General features: G+C 35.2%; 1 protein-coding gene across 1 annotated transcript in view; it reads right to left on the bottom strand.

Moving 5' to 3' along the window:
- LOC142336036 (uncharacterized) overlaps positions 1 to 20,804 on the bottom strand; it is a 421,548-nt gene that overhangs the window by 12,538 nt on the left and 388,206 nt on the right. The window contains exons 2-6 of the mRNA XM_075384528.1: positions 19,890 to 20,022; positions 19,566 to 19,630; positions 12,923 to 13,099; positions 9,916 to 10,320; positions 8,318 to 8,477 (exon numbers count right to left, since the gene is read on the bottom strand). Coding sequence (XP_075240643.1) covers positions 8,318 to 8,477; positions 9,916 to 10,320; positions 12,923 to 13,099; positions 19,566 to 19,630; positions 19,890 to 19,956 — 874 coding nt within the window. The 5' untranslated portion in view covers positions 19,957 to 20,022. The remainder of the gene's footprint in view (positions 1 to 8,317; positions 8,478 to 9,915; positions 10,321 to 12,922; positions 13,100 to 19,565; positions 19,631 to 19,889; positions 20,023 to 20,804) is intronic.

Genomic DNA, 20,804 nt, shown 5'->3' with positions numbered 1-20,804 from the left:
TTCCAATGCATCTATAGAAACCTAATTTCAAAACCTAGAGATAACTTGGCTCTTGAGGCTGAAAAACACTTATAAAAAAATGACAAAAATTATAAAAGCTTGAAAAAAGGATGTTTTATCAAAAAATTGCCAAAATTTGTGACATAAAAAAAGAAAAGCTATTCAATGGCTAGTAAAAAAATTTTTCAGCAAATTATAAAGGAACTTCTTGGGATGTTTTCTGGCCCCTGGGTCTGGAAAGACCTGAATAAGGAAAAAAATGTCAAACAAAATTGAAAATTGCACGTTTTGACAAAATGATAAAATTCGTGACATTTAAATGTTGAAACCATTCCATTACCACAATTAACTATGCAGTTAACTATAATTAAAACTTAGAGGAGGTTCCTTGACACCTAGGGCTGATAAAAAACAAAAAAACCAAAAATTTTTAAAAAGCCAAAAAAATTGCAAAATAGTATAAATTTGCGCGCTTTTAGCGACCGCTTGTTCGTCAGTAGCTAGAAACGGGGGAGGGTGGGGGTGCACCGAGGGCTGATGAGGGGAGAGCAGCAGCGGGGTGGGGAGTAACGGCGCGCGGGGGAAATAGTGGGGGAGGGTCAACAGTGGAGGCGTCTTCAACGTCTAAGAACAGCCCTTCAAACCATAAGTATAAGTCTCCAAAACAGTTTGAGCCAAAACAGAGCTGAAAGGCTATAAAAGCAGTTAAGGCCCGCAGGGCTCTACCTGTTTACCTCTTTTTTGAGGACGAAAAGTCAAAAGCGTCAGAGGAAAGATCGGTCAAGCAAATAATCGTACAAAGACCGACAGGACTAATCTAATTGCTAAACTTCGTTTGAGAGCAATTAAAAAGACCGACCAAAAAAATTTATTCTTTTAATTAAAGGCTAAGATGTTATAATTTGATTAAAAATGTGTATAAATTATTGCGACCTCTATTTGCTGCTCTGAAATAACCATCTAGAGTGACACACATTCGCTTGACCTTATCTCTTTGAACTGAAGTAAACAAAAGTCAACTTCAAAGTGAAGTAAGGGAAGTCACGTTTGAACAAAAACTTAATCAAGCAAATGTACAAAAAACTCAATCAACTGAGAGTGAGAAACAACGTAACACACGCAATTAACTTAAAATTGCATGAACGAGGGACAAAAGCAGATTTGAAGTGATTGTGACGTGATATGGATGTAACAAAAATCTTGACGATACAAAAAAAACATAGCAGGACATGTCCTGAAATCCAACTCAAATAAATATATTAATTTATAACCTGACATTACTTTACTCTGCTTTAAAAGGCAAATGAGAGCTGTTAGTAATCAGACTAAGCAATTAAACAAAAGAAGAACAACAAAAACAAGCAAGACAAAATTCAACTTTATTTCTTTTGAAAAAACAGGATCAACATCGAAAAACAACTGCAATGAACTCAAAGGGCCAACTTTATTCCTCCACTTCTTATCAGAAACCTGTGATTAAATGTCGATGAGTCTCCTCACTCATAATTTTAGATGATTTTAAATGACAAAAATAAGCAAAAAAAACGCAAGAAAACTCAAGAACGCAAGAACGCAACAGCTACTACAAGAAACAGTTACATCAATTAATAGGGTCCTCAATGCCCACCGTTTAGACCTATCATTAAAGAGATTAAGTGATAACACAGCAATAAGTACAACAAATACAAGCAAAACTATAAAAATTAATGAGAATTTTTTTAAAAAACGAACAAGCGTATAAGTCACAAAAAGCAATATCTATGAACTGAAAAACTTGCTCCGATTAAAGCTTTCTGAACATCCAATGAAACATGTCAATAATGACACTAAGAGTTAAGACGACAACGTTGAGAAGAAAAACTCGCTAAAATCAAAAAAATTCGATTATATTATTGAAAACAATTAGTGTCAAAAGTCATAGAAACCAGAAGCTTCGAACAAAAATTAAATTGATAAATCTTACCCCTATTAGCTGCATCAGAGACTTGTCCCAAATGTGATTAATTGACAAGACTTCAAAAAATACAATAAATGCTTGCAGAATTCAAAATTTCACTCAAAAACTTTGAGATAAAGTAGTGTCAAAGTCAAGAAAACAACAAGCTATTAACTCGAGCCATTAACTAGGTTCTTTTATGCCTCATTAAAAACCAATCAGAACTGTCATTGATGATACTAAGTGATAAGACAACAGATAAGACAATATGTAAAATTCACAAATATTTTACAACAAATAGTGGCAGTCATAAAAAGTGTTAGCTGCCCCTTAGTGAATTCAGGCATAGGCAAATAGGCACAATTAGAACACATGTGTACCATTTTAGAAGCACTGAATGAGACCAAACTCAGAAAACAATCCAAACTGACGCACCTGAAAAAAATCCATCTTAAAAAACCACCAAATTGATCAAACACCAATTTCTTTCTCCACTTTGAAGGTACTTTGAAAACAGTGACGTCTCAAACCTACTCAATTTTTCGCTCCCTTTACTATTTCAGTGTGATCAAAATCACCACTGTTACTTGACTTCTCACTGACGCGAAAAAGCCGAAAAAAGCGTGAACAGATAAAAGACAGCGCACCAATACAATTCATATTCTTTGAATTATAAAAACAAGAGAAGGCCACTAATCACCTCAACTATTGCTTCAACATCATAGGCGTTCGAATCCGGGCCCTCCAGGATAGTCGTCTGACATCATATCCGCTGTTACAACAACAGCTAACATCCTCAACCACACAAGCGCTTTTATATTAGCAACAAACAGAGAGCAAGTGAGATCACACAAAAATGAGAGGCGTTAAAAAGTCACTTGAGAAGCCTAAAAGTCGAAGAAATGTCTATAAAAAAAGCGCAAAAAAGGAGTCAAAGAAAGGTCTGTAACAAATGCGCAAAAACGGTCCAGCAACACTTTTGGATGAAAACAAGACATATTTACAATCATTGCCTCAAACTTCGTTCGAGGGCAATTGATAAAACAATTTTTTATTAGCTTTAACACATTCAGAAAACGACAGGAAACGTTTTTCTACCAACAAAAGAACTGCTAAACGGCAAATAAACAAAATCACTCACGCACATTCCACGTAATACTTCCGAAAAATGGCAAAAATTGAAAATAAAAAAGATAGTAAATTTTTGGACCGAAATATCCTTCAGACTAAAGTTCTGCTTAAATCTCCAGCACCCCGACAAAAAAAACATTCCCGCTTAACAGTCGAGAACTGAAAAAAACAAATATAGCTGGCAGATTGCCAGAAAATAGCCGCAATTGCTTTGTAAATCTGCAGTGACAAAAAAGTAAAACATAACCAACTAACGTCGGGCGAATTGCTCTCAAACGACCAGCGACCTGTTGGCTTCGTCAGTAGCTAGTCACCGTTTAGTGAGGCTAGCTTCAGATTAAATGAAGGGGCGGAAGGTGAGCGCAGCGGGGTGCACCGCAGCGCGGGTGCAAAGTAGATTGGGGACTGATGTGGGGGCGGTGAGTGGTGGTGGTGGGGGGGGGGGGTGTTGGATCAATTTCTACGAACCACGCTTCACACCATAAGTATAACTCACCAAAACAGTTTCTGTTAATCGCATAATTGAAGACTAGTGGGGCTGAACGGCTCTATGAGAACTTTATGCAAACTGGGCACTACCACTTTATCCCGTTTCTGAAGACGAAAGTCAAATGGTTCAGACGAAAAATCAGCCCAGCGAAAAATTGCATAAAAGATACAAATAGTATTAAAATATTTGCAATAAATTGCTTTTGAGAGTAATTAACAATTATTTCCTAAAAAGTGCCTGTTAAGTCATTTATGATAAAAACATTTCTACAATAACTAATTGTTAATGAGGATCAGAGAAGATGACATTACGCCCCATAACGCCAGCTGAAATGCGATATCAAAAAAAGAGAGATGGAGTGAGATAGAAATGAAACGAGAAAGAGAAGGAATAAAACCTCAAACGAGTGAGAAAGAGATAGAAAAAATTTTTCAAGATTGGATTCCGCTCTGCAACTTCTAGTTTTCGAGCCTTGTTAGTAAATAAATCATATAGAAAAAAAGTGAAAAAAGCAAAATAAGAAAAAAGTTTTCAACTTCGCAGTAAAATAATTTCAAAACCAATTGTGTCTCGAAAGTTCTGGACGAAAGCTCTTGGAGGAGGTTCCAGGGCCCCTTTTGCCGGAAAGAACATGAAAAAAATGCGAATAATTTAAAAAATTGCTTAAATTCACGATATTAAAATCTTGAAAAACATTCCGTGACATCTAAAAACTATTGTCAAACCCTAGAGGAGGTTCCTTGGCTCTTGAGGCTAGAGAAACGTAAAAAACGACAAAAATTTAAAAAACTTGAAAATGCAAGTTAAATAAAAACTTGCTAAAGCTTAAGATATTAAAAAGTTGAAAATTAATCCATGAATAACAAAAATCTTTCAGTATTTATTATCAATCAACAAATAACAATAATGACTGTAAATGTCAAAAAAAAGGAAAATCGCAAAAATTGTCAAAAATGCTAAAAATCATTCCATTACATCTATAAAATATATAGTAACCTAATTTCAAAACCTAGAGGAGATAACTTGGCTCTTAAGGCTGAAAATAACCTATAAAAAACGACAAAAATTATAAAAGCTTGAAAAAAGGAAGTTTTATCAAAAAATTGCCGAAATTTCTGACATCAAAAAAATGAAAAGCTATTCAATGGCTAGTAAAAAATTTGTCAGCAAATTATAATAGATTTTCATGGGATGTTTTCTGGCACCTGGGCCTGGAAGGACTTGAATAAGGAAATGTCGAAAAAAATTGAAAATTGCACGTTTTAACAAAAAAAATGCTAAAATTCGTGATGTTTAAAAGTTGAAACCATTCCATTACCACAATAAACTATGCAGTTAACTATAATTAAAACTTAGAGGAGGTTCCTTGACACCTACGGCCGACAAAAAAAATAAAAAAATATTTAAAAATCTTAAAAAAATTGCAAATTAGTTTAAATTTGCGTGTTTTTAGCGACCGCTTGTTCGTCAGTTGTTAAACGGGGGAGGGTGGGGGGGGGTTGCACCGAGGGCTGATGAGGGGAGAGCAGCAGTGGGGTGGGGAGTAACGGCGCGCGGGGGAAATAGTGGGGGAGGGTAAACTGGAGGCGTCTTCAACGTCTAAGAACAGCCCTTCACACCATAAGTATAAGTCTCCAAAACAGTTTGAGCCAAAACAGAGCTGAAAGGCTATAAAAGCAGTTAATGCCCGCAGGGCGCTACCTGTTTACCCCGTTTTTGAGTACGAAAAGTCAAAAGCGTCAGAGGAAGAATCGGTCAAGCAAATAATCGTACAAAAAAGACCGACAGGACTAATCTAATTGCTACAAACTTCGTTTAAGAGAAATTAAAGACCGACCAAAAAAGAAAATTATTCTTTTAATGAAAGGCTAAGATGTTATACTTTGATTAAGAATCTGTATAAATTATTGCTACCTCTATTTGCTGCTCTGAAATAACCATCTAGAGTGACACACATTGGCTTGAACTCATCTCTTTGAACTGAAGTAAACAAAAGTCAATTTCAAAGTGAAGTAATGGAAGTCACGTTTGAACAAAAACTTAATCAAGCAAATGTACAAAAAACTCAATCAACTGAGAGTGAGAAACTACATCACACACGCAATTAACATGCAATTGCATGAACGAGTGAACAAAAAGCAGATTTTAAGTGATTGTGACGTGATATGGATGTAACAAAAATCTTGACGATATTAAAACATAGCAGGACATGTCCTGAAATACAACTCAAAGAAATGTATTAATTTATAACCTGACAATACTTTACTCTGCTTTAAAAGGCAAATGAGAGCTGTTAGTAATCAGACTAAGCAATTAAACAAAAGAAGAACAACAAAAACAAGCAAGACAAAATTCAACTTTATTTCTTTTGAAAAAACAGGATCAACATCGAACAACAACTGCAAGGAACTCAAAGGGCCAACTTTATTCCTCCATTTCTCATCAGAAACCTGTGATTAAATGTCGATGAGTCTCCTCACTCATAATTTTAGATGATTTTAAATGACAAAAATAAGCAAAAAAACGCAAGAAAACTCGCTGTAACTTCTTGAAAACATGAAAACGACTAGCTATTAACTCGAGCCATTAACTAGGTTCTTTTATGCCTCATTAAAAACCAATCCGAACTGTCATTGATGATTCTAAGTGATGAGACAACAGATAATTTTAAAAAAAGACAATATGTAAAATTCACTAATATTTTACAACAAATAGTGGCAGTCATAAAAAATGCTAGCTGCCCCTTAATGACTTCAAGCAAAGGCAAATAGGCACAATTAGAACACATGTGTACCATCTTAGAAGCACTGAAAGAGACCAAACTCAGAACAAAAGTCAAACTGACGCACCTGAAAAAAAATTCATCTTAAAAACCACCAAATTGTTCAAACACCAATTTCTCACTCCACTTTGAGGGTATTTTGAAAACAGTGACGTCTCAAACCTATTCGATTTTTCGCTCCCTTTACTATTTCAGTGTGATCAAAATCACCACTCTAACCACTCTAACTTGACTTCTCACTGACGTGAAAAAGCCGAAAAAAGCGTGGACAGATCTTAAAAAAAGACAGCGCACCAATACAAATCATATTCTATGAATTGTAAAAACAAGAGAATGACACTAATCGCCTCAGCTATTGCTTCGCGGCTATCCAAAACAAAAAATCTTTGCAGAATTTAAAAAAAAAGCAAATTTGACTACTGCGTTTTGTGTTGATGTGAAAATTACCAATAAATACCTCAAAACATCAGGCATAAAAAACAAATCTACATCGCACAAATTCTATATGGACTGGGACCAACGTTAAACGAAGAATCACTTATCAAAACACTTGAAAAAACTGCAGAAACTTGGGGCTCAAGAACTTCAAAAATTGAACTTTAAACCTTGAATTTAGGCATTCCGAGCAATTTCAGGAGACTAAGTAATTGAAAACCTACTAATGCCAGCTTAAAGATTATCATTGTTCTTAATGCCCACAGGCTTTAACTGTTTACTCATTTTTGAAAAGTCACCGACAAAATAAGCAATCACATCTTACAAAAAAGGCAGATCATCAATACAATCTGTCTTGGGCCGAATGATGCAAAAAGCATCATTCGGCCCAAGGCTACCCTCAATTTCGTTAAATGAAGAATCATTTATCAAAACACTCGAAAAAGCTGCAAAATTTGGGGTTCAAGAACTTCAAAATTTGAACTTTAAACCTTGAATTTAGGCATTCCGAGCAACTTCAGGAGACTAAGTTCTTGAAAACCTACTAATGCCAGCTGAAAGATTATAATGATTCTTAATGCCCACAGGCTTTAACTGTTTAATCCGTTTTGAAAAGTCATCGACACAATAAGTAATCACATCTTACAAAAAAGACAGATCATCAATACAATGAAATCTTTGGATTGTAAGAAAGCAGAGCACCTAAATGATAGTCTTTCAGTGGCTGATAATCGATATGATAATCGAACTAAAAAAAACTGGACAGCTTATTACTACATTCTCCTACACTTGATTTTGTCATTCAAAAACGTTGACTTATATTTTCTGCAAAAAAGATATTATTTATGCAAAAATTGCTGCGTAGGAGAAACAGGGAGTCGCTTGGAGAGAGGAGGCGGGAATAAGAAGCTCACGCTTCAAATGATGTCATTACAGCTTATATGCCACAATTAAAATTCAAAGTGAAAAATGACACCCATTTCGGCGCACTTTTCATTTGACTTTTAGTAGTAAACTGTCGCCATTTAAGTTCAGCTGTTTTGAATTGTGAAAGAGAGATATTTAGAAGAAAAAAGTCATGGTCGTAAAAGACACGGTTACAATTTTAAATGCGCAAAAAGCATCATTCGGCCCAAGGCTGCCCTCAATTTCGTTCCTCGGTCCTGCAAAATTGCAGCTCTAACAATTTAGATCACTTTAAAATGCTGAAATGATCGCTTGATAATCTATCTATGAAATGAAATAGGTTGGAGTTATCTCAGCGCAACGTGTGCCATTAGATTAACCTGCGATGAAATTACATTACCAGTAGCCTCTGCTGAAAATAAAACACGAGAAATAACCAAAATGACAACACGTGAGCTGCTCTCAAACAACGATATCCTTAAGATGCCAGCCTTCATCCGATTATAACTACTCGGAGCAAACTTAAGTTAATAGTTAATTATCAACTAATTAACTATCTACTTCATTTGCACTCAGCACTTTTTCATTTGCCTTTTCGAAGAAACAAGTACTCGGAAATCATCAATTAGTAACTTACAAGGTATTGCAACTTTGTTTTCAGTCTTGCCAGCAGGCGGGTTTGCGTCGACAGTTCCAGAAGTAGAGGCGTCGAACTCGAGTAGCATTCCAGTCGCACTTCCATGTGATTGTTGTTTCTCGAGAGGTGGTTTAGTTGTGACGTCACTTGGCTTTTGCACCTAAAGAGATGCCATATTGGTGACGTCGCAACAAACTATAGAAATTCCCAAGAAATTTAAAACATAGCCGGCAGATTACACACCAAAACAGCAGTAGTTAACATCTTTTCGTCCAATCGGATTGAAACAGAAAAGAAAAGAAGAGATTTTTCAAAGTGTCAACAAGTGCTATTAGTTAGTTGAAAACACAGTTGAAAATTAAAGTTCCAAATTTTATCTAAGAAATCAACTTTTAAAAAGAAGACTATAAAGCTTAATACTAATAACAGTTGGCAATAAATTTGATAACCTATTGCACTTTGACTCAATGACCCGTTTTTATCGGTTATCCCTTCCTTTTATTTTGCTCATTTGACCTCACCTGTCGTCACCCTTCAATATTGGGTGAGTTAAGTCATATTGTAAATAATGTGAATGAAAGATGAAGGGATTTATAAAAGAATTAAATTTTTCTCGCTCAACAAATAAGTAATGTTGACAATGGACAAGCGGAAGAATATAACCGACTAACGTCAGAAGAATTGCTCTCGGACGATCAGCGGGAGATGGAATCTTGCAGCCTGCTTCAGTCGCGACGGGGGAACTAAATTTACTAAAGGGGCTTCAAATCGCAGAGCTTATTACATACAAACAACGTATAAAAGTTAAAGTGAACAAAAAATTAATTTAACTTTGGCCCACTTTTCCTTGGACCTTTAAAAGTTAACTGGCTCCAATTGAGTTTAGCTGCTGACACTTGTGAATGACAGAAAAATTTTGATCAGGCAAAACGAAAAAAGCAAGGGCGTAAAAGTCACGACAAAAAACGGTCAAGCGAAAATGCTGCATAAACAAGACAACACGTTTACAAAAATTGCTTCAAGTTTCGTTCGCGAGCAATTGATAAAACTGAGAAGGAATAATATAGCACAAGCCCGTAAGAAAAATAGAAAACATTTGGATCTTGATAACAAGATGCTATATTTGTTCTTAGCTATTCTGCACCTGTCAGAAAGGCAGAAAAACTCAAAATTCCAGAATTGAGACAAATTCTGAAAAAAATGAAAGTTCTTACCGCTGAATCACATTTGCGAACGGAAAATTTAAAATACTGCGATAAAATTGGTATAAACGCGTCAGAGTCATTATAAGCGCTAAAAGGGAGAAAACCCAAAAAGCTCAAAGCGTCGGTAAGAAAACAATGAGCAAAAACAGAACTGATTTGACATTGCCTCTCTTGAACAAAAAATTATCCTCTCTCGAAATTCGATTAGAAGAATATCTTTGTTCTCCGTACTCTTCATTTTTGGTCAGCAATTTGACTTACGCTCAAAATAGCTCAGCAGTGCTTCAGTACGCATGAAATTTGTTCCGATGACTGCTCAACGTAGTATCCTCTACAGCGTTGATGATAAAACACCAGAGAATAGCATGATAAAGATATGAACGTGCTACTTACTTTTGCCACTAAACTGCTCTTTGGAAAATCGATTTTGTTGAACTTCAGAATAGATTCGAGCAAGGCAATTCTCTGGCTATACTGGTCATTCAAGCCCTCCAACTGTTTAATCTTTAGCGACATCTGTTTCAATTGCGATTTAATCTGCATCTCTCGCTTGTCACTTGCCAAGAAGTTTCGGTATCCCAGGTCAAAGGCTTGGCCTATAGTTCGCACAATCTCCTCTGCGTATTTCTCACTCTCAAACAAGTAGCACTTGAATGGACTTTGGTGGTCTCTGTCTGTTTCTGTGCTTTTGCGCTCTTTGTTTCCCTTGTTTGCGACTATTAGAGCTACTACACGCTTCACAGCTCGGTCGTCGGCCACATAAGATATTTCTGATATGTTGAATCGGTCAACTTCTACCTAAAATTGTTTTGCTCAATGATACTTAAGTCGTTAGTGCCGTAGAAATCACAAATCAATCAAGAAGACAAATGTTCACTGTTTGCAGTATTTAATCATTTCAGTAACAGGTAGGACATTTGATAAATAATAATTCAGTTGATGAAAAGACAGGTTCGAGAAAGAGATTAAAGTTCAACAGTGCACTGAAAAACAGTTGTTCAGATAATCACAATACCAATCGAAAGAACAGTTTAAGTTTTTCATTACCAAGAAACCCTGCTCCAACGAAACAAGTATATTATACTATGAACCAATAATGATAAGTTAAAAATCTATCCGTTCTTAATCTTACTGGTAAAAAGTTGGTGTCTATAATCAGGGAACTCATGTTTTATAATGATTTTGCAATGATTACTTTGAATCAGAATTTTGTAATGATTACTTTGAAAGAAGCTAAGTCAACAGTCCACCATCAACCAAAATAAATGTAAGGTCGGAAGAATTGCTTACAAACGATTGGCATTATCCTGACTTTGGTGGTTGCTATCTAAAGCTTAGGCAGCTTCAAATGGTGAATGGCGGCAGATAGAAGAATGGGGTCCAAAACCACGACAGTTTCGGTGACGTACTCTTAGACTAGCAAAGCAAAGAATACCGGAGAGCTGCCCTCGAGCTTTACCAGCTCATCCTGTTTCTTAGGACGAAAAGTCAAATATGTCAGACAAAAAGATTGAGCAAAAAACAGCATAAAAAAGACCATCAGACCCAGGTAACTGCTACAAAATTTGTGTCAGAGCAAAAAAAAATAACTTTGAGAGAACCAAGACAGACGTTCAAGCAGTGTTCACAAAACAAGCACAATCGACTGTGTAGACACCCAAAAACAAATTAATTGCTAACAAAAGGAAAAAAAGTTCTGTCTAAATCATTGTTTGCACTGCTTTACATCTTCGAATTTAAAGTCAATATTCAATTTTCTCATTAATAAAAATCATGTTTGACATTGAAGCTTGAATTTACATGCACTTTACTCAACTGTCCTTAGATTTGGGCTCCTCGATTAATTTGATCTAGTGATGGTATTAGCCATCTTTTCGTGAGACAAATCATGTACGATCATAAAAACTAGTAACATCACTAAGGAAAACTCATTCTGTGGAGTTTGAGAATTGATGTTGCGAGTGACAACGTTCACAGCATGAAAACTCCCCACGATAAGAGCCAAGGCTTACACAAAACAGATGCTTACTTTCAAATAGCTTAATACCTCAGATCGTAGACGATATTGCATATGCCTATGTAATGATTGTGCTCTAAATTAGCTTTGAATAAGTAATTGCCAGAACAAACCATTTTCAAAAGCGCTCACCGTTTTCCAGTATCTACCTACTCTTAAATCTGACTGTAAAATTTTTGCCATTATCAACGATTGGTGAACAAAGAAAACAAATTTTTGATCGCCTGTGAAAATTTTGTCAGTTGCACCTTACGGCGTCTATCCCTGTGGCCCTTAATGAACAAAATCAAAAAGAAAGATCAGAAATATTTAAAAAGAGAAACTAATGAAATAGTTCAAATGAATTATCTACAGTCGAACACCGGACAAACTAAACCACCATTTAATTATCGGGTCCAATATTCTAAATGAAAACTTCCAATGAAAAAGTCGCAAAACTCATTTTATATTTAAAATGAAAAATTACAGAAAATTTAGACAAAATTAAAACTTTTTCCAATGCTAGATTGACCAACTTATCTAAATGATTGGATTTCAATTATCATCAGTTTATTGATTATTTTAATGGAGAAAAATTCTGCGGCTTTTTTTGAAATTAATGGTGGCGGCGGTTAGAAGCTTTTATAAATTACGGTAGTTGGTGGTAGAGAGGTATAAAATATAGCTATGTAAGTGCGGGATACAGTTATTATTAAGTTGTGGGTACATGTATGTGGTGGTAGGGGGAGGGGGCACAAACAAACTACTATGCATTAATGTTATCTTAAATTTCATGCCCAATGTTGACATACAAATTAATGTAAAAAAAACAAAGAAATCGTAAATCACAGCCAAAAAACACAGAAAAACACAGCCAAAAAAACAGATAGAATACAAACTATGAGTTCCATAAATATTAATGAGCTTCCAAAAAAATTCCAAGACCTATTCGTGGCCAAACATAAAAATGCGGTTTTAACAGTCGGCTAATTGTAAAGATAGCAAATATCCTCAAATTAAAGATCTCCAGCTCAGGTAGGTCCGCAATAATTTTTCGTATCATTTAAAAAGAGCGGGTGAGCTGCATTTCTGTATCAAGGTACATCCAGTTTGTAATAAAAGTCATCATAACTAAAAATTTATGATCCGAAACCGCTCTTATTATATGTAATACGTGTTTGAGTGATGTTGTGAAGCAAGAAGCAAACATACTCAAATACGTGACTCATAAAAAAACCATCTCTTCTTGAATTCTTCACTACATTCTTTAACTCCTCCTCCATAACTCGTCGAAAATCCTCCTCCAGAACTCGTCGCTCTCGATTTGCTGTTATTATCACTTAGATATCTAATTTTTTAGTTCAATCATTATCAATACAAAGGCATACGTGAGTTTATACTCACGCGTATTTTGGACTCTCTGATGGTAATTTTATCAGCAGATATGTTCAAGTAAATCCTGGGTGGCTTGGCAGTTCCTGTCTGTGGACTGCCCGCATTGCTCATATGTGTCAAGTGTTGAATAGCACCTTTGATCATTTCGTCTCCTTGACTCGCGTTCACTCCAGTTGATCCGTAGAACTAAAACACATGATTGCATTCTCATTAATCAAAGTCTCAGCCCATATTAATCTAAAGCTTCAAAACTATGGCGTTGCAAATCATATCAGCCCCCATACACTCAATCTATTCAAGCAAGCGACTACAATGCTTTCGCCTCCAAAATTTTACTTGGATACTTACTTGCCATGTTAATATGCTCTGCTTGGCACATTAGTAGACTAAATAAGCGTCAAACGTCCACATTACTGTCACATATACAGATACGTACGGTCAAAACAGCTAACAGGCGCTCGCAGTAGATCAGGCAAAAAAGTTTCGATCATCAACTAACGAAAAACATGGCCGTAGAATAGACACGGAAAATAACATTCATCGACAATTTGGCTGCACATGGGAATTGAAACAGAATAGAAAAGAAACACTCGTAGACAGCTAGCCAGAATGAGTGCTTCCGAATGGAACACCACCGAATAGATTTTCAAAGATCGCACAAACATACCGAAAACCAAACGTGCCGTCACACCATGAAATTCGGCTTCTCGGCCGCTTCAATGAACCGTACGGCTACAACAGAGCTACACAGTTAATGCTCTCGTTCTTTAAAAGGGTATTTCTAATTTCAAGAAGCAAAGTCAAATCACTCAAGCGAGCGAAAGAAATCAGGAGCAAAAACAGTCCAGCAAAAGTTTTGCTGTTAAAAAGCTAAGTCAATTATAAAATTTAATGTACAAACGTTTTCGCTATATCTAGCATCATCAGGTGAAAAGCAACTTAAAGTTATTCTATTAACAATTAAAATGATTTCAATTCCAATAATAAACAAAACAGTAAAAGAGGTTATTGGAATATTGTTTATCCTTAAAACGAAAATTTGAAATTTCGTTTTTTATATCGTTTTTAATTTTTTAATTCAAGATCAAGGCATTGAGATTTTTGAAGTTCTTAGTTGACTTTCTACCGTTTCGGTAACTTGTTGGAACACTTCAATGCTTTGATTCGTTAAAATAAAATTTTCGAATTGAACAACATGACAACTGTTGACTAGTATTTCGATGTCAACTCCTGGCTTGGGTACTCATCGCGCGTGTTCAGCAATGGCTTCCTTTGTGCTATGTGTATCGCTTCGAGAGTATAAGTTCTTGTGACATAATGCACTGATCTAGACTTAAGGGATGGTAATCAGTTTTTCAGATTCCGTATTGTGTAGATCACTGTAAGATGCGTTATAGTTTGTAACTTTTCTTTAAGTCTAATACTTAATTGGCCTCTATACTGTAAAAGAAATCTTTGTATGTCCTTCTGCTTTAGCTTGTCGTTTGACTTGCATTCTGCTGTTTTTTGCGGTCTTTTTATAGTCAACTAAAATTTTTCCAATTGTCTGATTAATAATGATTGACGACCAATTTTCCGGATGTTGATTTTTTACGATAAATTTTTGTTGGTTTTTAGGGCTTACTCAAAAGATTGCAGGTTGTTTGTAGATCGAAAAAGCCTATGGATAGTAACCTCTACAATATTCTTACGCTGGAGATGAGCGCAGCTATGGAAATTAAAAATTGTTCCAATGTCTGTTGGCACTTGGTGCCGTTTGCAGGACTTCTCTGTTCATCAACGTAGACTGCCAGCTCCAGAGAAAAAATTTTGCATTGAAAAAGACAGACCACTACAATAATTCCTCTGCACTTTCCACAAAAACAAATTTTGCGTACAATCGTGCGCTTTTCGCCACGCCCACTCTAATTACAAAAAAAAATGTTCAAAAAATTGCAAAAAATGCCCTTCCAATTTTACTTTTATTTACAACATGCTGCAATTTCTCACCGTAACAGTTAGAGCCTTTACATTCGACAAAGTAAACTGCTCAGAGCAAACTCAATGGAAATAAAACTAGAGGGTTTTTCCATTCAAATGACGACAAGTTTTTCATTCAAATGACAAGAGCAAACTCTATGCAAATAAAACTAGGTTTTTCATTCAAATGACAATTAAAATGACAAACCCATCAAAAACTTTAAAAGAGTCAGATTACTCTTTAAAAAAAGGAGTAGATTAAGATACAACTTCAGATTCAGATGAGCAAACAATTCGCCGAAAAAATGTACGCAGCCTATTTAATCAAAATTTAACCTAGAATTCAGAAAACTAAACAATAGCCCCATGGTGATTTTGTTTTCCCTTTCTGGTTGAAACAAAAACAATCTTTGTCTGTTCTTGTCTACCATATTTGTTCTGCTCGGTTAAGTTTCAATCTAGCAAAAATTAGACAGGATTAGTAATGCATGCTAGCAAAATGATCCCACCATTCATCAAATGGATTTAAATTTTGTTTTTCCCCAAATGTGTATCTTTTAAGAAATTGAAAATCTTCAAGCTCCTAGTCTCTGAGCAGAAAAACAATCAGCTAGATTAAATTGAACGTGTGATTGATACAAGCATGGAAAGAAAGAGGAAACAAAGAAAGAAAGAAATGAAAGAGACCAATCTAGTTGACTATCTTGCTATTAAAACAGAAAAAGCAAATAAAACCTGAGAAAAAGCAAAACCAGAAATTTCGAGTTAAAAAATAAATCATGAGTTTAAAATATATATAATATAGCCCGGTCTTGGAAATGAGAAAAGCAGAAAAGGATGTGAAAATATGAACTGACAGCCCGTTATTTTCTGAGGTTAACAACAAACCTCATCCAGAGAAAAGAGCACTGTTAAATTTTAGATCATTAAGTTTTATTTAAAAAAGAACGTACATTCCACACTTATCAGAGCATCAAATTTGGGGTTAGGTTAAGATGCCCTCTTTTGCCCTTCATTAGTAAACGTATTTGTTGCCCTCAACAGTGAATGTAACATACAAATTAAGCTTTATCAAATGAGCGCAGAAGTACAATTTCAGAGTGCTGTAAGCCAGAAACTTCATTAAATTTACCTAAAAGCTGACGCAAAAGAAAAACAAATGACATCACTAACACTTTAAAATGTTCAGCAGTAAAAGTCACTAAAAATGAAGTCAAGGGTCGAAAGAACCATCGATTTAGACGAATTAAAAACAAGTTCTGAACTACAGTTCAAAAATAAAAAACAAAACAGCATTTAAACTGAAGATGCGTTTGATATAAAGAATTTCATATGCAACATGCCCGGACACTAAAACAAATTGGAAATTAGCAGAATACTTGCTTGACATATAGCCCCACAGAAGCAAAAAAAGAAGCTGTCAAAAACTTTAACAAAAAGTTAAAAATCTTTTGGTATTAATATCTTCAAAACCAAAATTTAGTTAAAATCTACATTAAAACCCAGCTACGAACTCAAAAAGATTTATGGGCTCAATCAAACCAAAGATGAAACTTCATTAAAAAAGGAGTAGATTAAGATACAACTTCAGATTCAGATGAGCAAACAATTCGCCGAAAAAATGTACGCAGCCTATTTAATCAAAATTTAACCTAGAATTCAGAAAACTAAACAATAGCCCCATGGTGATTTTGTTTTCCCTTTCTGGTTGAAACAAAAACAATCTTTGTCTGTTCTTGTCTACCATATTTGTTCTGCTCGGTTAAGTTTCAATCTAGCAAAAATTAGACAGGATTAGTAATGCATGCTAGCAAAATGATCCCACCATTCATCAAATGGATTTAAATTTTGTTTTTCCCCAAATGTGTATCTTTTAAGAAATTGAAAATCTTCAAGCTCCTAGTCTCTGAGCAGAAAAACAATCAGCTAGATTAAATTGAACGTGTGATTGATACAAGCATGGAAAGAAAGAGGAAACAAAGAAAGAAAGAAATGAAAGAGACCAATCTAGTTGACTATCTTGCTATTAAAACAGAAAAAGCAAATAAAACCTGAGAAAAAGCAAAACCAGAAATTTCGAGTTAAAAAATAAATCATGAGTTTAAAATATATATAATATAGCCCGGTCTTGGAAATGAGAAAAGCAGAAAAGGATGTGAAAATATGAACTGACAGCCCGTTATTTTCTGAGGTTAACAACAAACCTCATCCAGAGAAAAGAGCACTGTTAAATTTTAGATCATTAAGTTTTATTTAAAAAAGAACGTACATTCCACACTTATCAGAGCATCAAATTTGGGGTTAGGTTAAGATGCCCTCTTTTGCCCTTCATTAGTAAACGTATTTGTTGCCCTCAACAGTGAATGTAACATACAAATTAAGCTTTATCAAATGAGCGCAGAAGTACAATTTCAGAGTGCTGTAAGCCAGAAACTTCATTAAATTTACCTAAAAGCTGACGCAAAAGAAAAACAAATGACATCACTAACACTTTAAAATGTTCAGCAGTAAAAGTCACTAAAAATGAAGTCAAGGGTCGAAAGAACCATCGATTTAGACGAATTAAAAACAAGTTCTGAACTACAGTTCAAAAATAAAAAACAAAACAGCATTTAAACTGAAGATGCGTTTGATATAAAGAATTTCATATGCAACATGCCCGGACACTAAAACAAATTGGAAATTAGCAGAATACTTGCTTGACATATAGCCCCACAGAAGCAAAAAAAGAAGCTGTCAAAAACTTTAACAAAAAGTTAAAAATCTTTTGGTATTAATATCTTCAAAACCAAAATTTAGTTAAAATCTACATTAAAACCCAGCTACGAACTCAAAAAGATTTATGGGCTCAATCAAACCAAAGATGAAACTTCATTATTAATTTGATCAATATGTTTATACTATTGTCTTCCAACGCAGACTACTTACTCTTGCCACAAAAAACTACACAGCAGGCTAGCAAAAACTTAGCTGGCCACATAAAAGACAAGGAGGAAAAAATGACAAAAACTGATGAATGATTTGAATATTTGCTGAAGTTGCTAAAAATCGGCAAAGCTCTTAAAGATAACGTTTCAAAATCATTTTCTTGTATTTCAAATCTACCCATTATCTCATCTGTAAGTTCTAAAGAAGCATTATCGGGCCCCCCTAAAATAACAGAAGCTAATAGAAAATTAATAGAAAAATATTTTCAGAAATGAAAAGAATAAAAAATATATTTTTGTTTAAGTAGTCAATTTCAATACAAAGTGTAAAAAAAAATAAACTTGAAATGAAACTTTAACTTGAATAAAAACTATGTACTGCCAAATTTGTAGAAAACAAATAACGAACAAAAAATGAAACCCCACATTACTTTGGTCTCCAAAAGTTGATCTTTTCACCTTGAATTCACGACTTCAGATCAACTTCATTTGTATTAGCATTTGAATAACTAAGAAAATCAGCTTAAGGATTCTAGTGCAAATTAAAAACCCTGGGGCTTTACCTGTTTATTCCATTTCGAATGGTCAACGCACTCTTCTAAATGATGAAAAAACTAGAAACAATTTTCCTGGAAAACCGATGGGCATTGAAACTGCTTGTTTAATATCCAGTAGAATACAAAATATTCTCTTGCTTGACATGAAAGTACTTCCGAAACTATTATCAATAATTACTTTTTGGAAGCTAGAGAGTTGGCAAAAGAAATTGCGCACAAAATAAACGTTACCGACTAACGTCAGGCGAAATGCACTCAAACGACCAGCGAGCGGTTGGCTTCGGTAGTAACCAGCTGGGGCCTAGTGCTCATAGATGCCAGCGTTGGGGGTTAGGATTGGGAGGGCTGGAGACGAGAGGGGGTCCGAACCACCAGTTAGAGGAGGGTGGCCTAGTGGGTGGGCGTGAGTGGTGGGGGTGCGCGTGGGAGTGGGGGGGGGGTGATTTCGTCAAACTTTCAAGATTAAGAGCCGCCCTTCATACCATAAAATTGTCTCCTCAAAACAGTTTGGCTGAATTGCATTCTTAAGAAACTGCTTGCGTAAGGCTCTAAGACAAGTTAATGCATTACGAGCGTCACCTGTTTATCCCCTTTTTGAGGACGAAACGTCAAATTTCTAACGTCTGTTTCTGGTGGTATATTAGTTTCATAGATACGTGAGGATAGTGATACTGACAAAAACAGCAGATACATGAGAGAAACAATATATTTAAATTTAGCAGAGAATATTTAAAAGGTTGAGTTAAATGTGATTTTGAGAATTTCGTTGCGCAAAATTTGTGAATTGTCTAGCTTCTTGATTATATGCACAGTACTTTTTAGCAATTCAACGATATCAAATCCATGCCTATTGCAAACTCTGCTTGCCGGACGGTAACCGTGCCTAAAAGGTCAGAAAAAAGAAACTTACCAAGAAAATTTAAAATTCCAGCCCCATTTTTTGAGAAACGTCTGCTTGACGATCAGTTCAATATATTTTTTTATCTGTCCGCAAAAAAACATTCATTGACCAAAATTGGCTCAAAGCCCAGAAATGCAGACTGGCATAAAGTTCCAAACACCCAAACTTCGAACGTTTCGAATGAAAAAATGTTTTCAAAAATCCCAATAAATACGCTCCATAAATTGTTTCGAGTCGCATCATTAAAAGCACCTTGATAATAGTCCAAGGAGCAGCCGACACAACTATCAAAAATACGGAAGGCTTACCTTTACGAAGTATTCAACGCTGCTGATTAGAAGTTTATCCGGGTGATGAGGCCATAAGTTTTGGCCTGAAACAACCCAACATCAACACAACTGATTCACAGCATTGGAAAACATACTTAGTTAAAAATCAGTTTTTGCAAGCACAAAAATGACTCGCAGTGAAACACATGACTTAATCCTGCAGTTCAAGCGGTACCTTCTAAATAAAATAAGCTGAGTCAATTCATTCGCAGTGACCAGTATTAACTAGTTACTTTCAATTTAGAAAGAAGAGTTGGTAAACCCAAACCAGACATTAATACAACAAGTTGTTATCATACTCACTTCTGTCTCGCTTGTCCAACTGGGCTTGGATCTTGTCACTTTTGTATTCACGCAGGATCTTCTTCATTGTCACCTTTCTATGTCCAATAGGTGCTCTACTCTCTCATATATACATACACACTTCACATAATCTGAAATTAGTCAACTTCCACATCCACAACCGATTGTTTTTTCTAAATGATACATGAATGAACTGAATGAATACAGCTAACTTAATATAATCAGGATAATGTAATGCTGGAAAAGAGAAAAAAATCCGAACTATTCCAGTGATGAAGCAGTGAAGTCTCATTCCTTACGTTTTGCTTATCACAATTTAAAATTAACTCCACGTTTTGCTTATCACAATTTAAAATTAACTCCAACTAGATTTGGCATCTTGATAAGAACACATAAATTTCTCAAGGTGAACTCGATACAACTAACACGTTAAAAGTTATTCTTGACAAATTTCCGATGGGAATCAAGTTACCAGCATGCGTATTTATTGGGGAAATCTGATAAACGCACTGGTTTTTCAAATATTAATAGCGTTTTAAGACCTAATTGTATCTATCTCCGGCAAAATGTATTCAAGGTCACTGTACATCAAAGATCTACGTAATTAATGTTCATGTGAAGCAATCCGTTCCTTTGATGACTTAGTTATACTATCTCCCAAAACAAAAACATATGCAGATTGAATACCATTATACGCATGCTGGCAACTTGATTCCCCTTGGAAATATGTCGAGAATAACATATATCTCCAATTGATCCTATTTTCAACCCCAATAGCACTTGTCATTTTTGGGATTTAAAAAGAACCACAATTAAGACTTCAAAAACAACAAAATCTCTTCGGATCAAAGTGGTAAAAACCAAGAGGTAAAACAAAAAACCAACAGAATAATTTTCGGATAAAAAAGAATGTGG

The sequence above is a fragment of the Convolutriloba macropyga genome, chromosome 3 (assembly GCF_964194025.1).
Source record: "Convolutriloba macropyga chromosome 3, txConMacr16.3, whole genome shotgun sequence".
NCBI lineage: Eukaryota > Metazoa > Xenacoelomorpha > Acoela > Convolutidae > Convolutriloba > Convolutriloba macropyga.
This window is presented reverse-complemented; position numbering and strand designations above follow the sequence as displayed.